Source organism: Bison bison, unplaced genomic scaffold (genome assembly GCF_000754665.1).
Source record: "Bison bison bison isolate TAMUID 2011002044 unplaced genomic scaffold, Bison_UMD1.0 scf7180017864258, whole genome shotgun sequence".
In the NCBI taxonomy this organism is placed as follows: domain Eukaryota; kingdom Metazoa; phylum Chordata; class Mammalia; order Artiodactyla; family Bovidae; genus Bison; species Bison bison.
The window spans coordinates 3386986-3388112 of record NW_011494830.1 but is presented as its reverse complement, the minus strand read 5'-3'; the positions used below and the strand labels follow the sequence as shown (position 1 = coordinate 3388112).

The 1127-nt window shown below is 39.5% G+C and overlaps 1 protein-coding gene across 1 annotated transcript in view; it reads left to right on the top strand.

The window, feature by feature from the left end:
* Window positions 1-247: 247 nt before the first annotated feature.
* The window catches only part of HTR1F (5-hydroxytryptamine (serotonin) receptor 1F, G protein-coupled), a 1222-nt gene continuing 342 nt past the window's right edge, over window positions 248-1127 (top strand). Inside the window, exon 1 of the mRNA XM_010847921.1 lies at window positions 248-1118. Coding sequence (XP_010846223.1) covers window positions 248-1118 — 871 coding nt within the window. The remainder of the gene's footprint in view (window positions 1119-1127) is intronic.

The following is a 1127-nucleotide window of genomic DNA, read 5'->3' as shown; positions in this document are numbered from 1 at the left end:
TTTTTAAAGTTATTGTTTGTTACTGTTGCCTTTGGATTTCCTAAATTAATTGAAAAAGAAAATTGCAAGCTCAACTCCATTTTTTAAATCCATAGAGTATTCTGAGAAAGAGTACATGTATACTTAAAAACGAACAAACAGTATTCAGCAAGGAAGAGAAAAATCTTTGAAACCTTCTCTGAACTGTTTTCCCCCTCTTCTGTTACAGATATCAACAGCTCTATTAACCTTCTAAAACAACAAAAAAATGGATTTCTTGAATTCATCTGATCAAAACTTGACCTCAGAAGAACTGTTAAACAGAATGCCATCCAAAATTCTGGTGTCCTTCATTCTCTCCGGGCTTGCACTGATGACAACCACCATTAACTCACTTGTAATTGCTGCAATTATTGTTACCCGAAAGCTGCATCACCCAGCCAACTACTTAATTTGCTCCCTTGCGGTCACAGATTTCCTTGTAGCCATTCTGGTGATGCCTTTCAGCATTGTGTATATTGTGAGAGAGAGTTGGATTATGGGACAAGTGGTCTGTGACATCTGGCTGAGCGTTGACATTACATGCTGTACATGTTCCATCTTGCATCTCTCTGCTATAGCTTTGGATCGGTACAGGGCAATCACTGATGCTGTTGAGTATGCCAGGAAAAGGACTCCCAAGCATGCTGGCATTATGATTACCATAGTTTGGATTATATCTATTTTTATCTCTATGCCTCCTCTATTCTGGAGGCACCAAGGAACTAGTCAAGAGGATGAGTGCATCATCAAACACGACCACATCATTTCCACTATTTACTCAACATTTGGAGCTTTCTATATCCCATTAACATTGATTTTGATCCTCTATTACAAAATATATAAGGCAGCAAAGACGTTATACCACAAGAGACAAGCAAGTAGGATTGCCAAGGAGGAAATGAATGGCCAAGTCCTTTTGGAGAGTGGTGAGAAAAGCACTAGACTGGTCTCCACACCGTACATGCTAGAAAAGTCTTTATCTGATCCATCAACGGACTTTGATAAAATTCATAGCACAGTGAAAAGTCCCAGGTCTGAATTCAAGCATGAGAGATCTTGGAGAAGGCAAAAGATCTCAGGCACAAGAGAACGCAAAGCAGCCACTA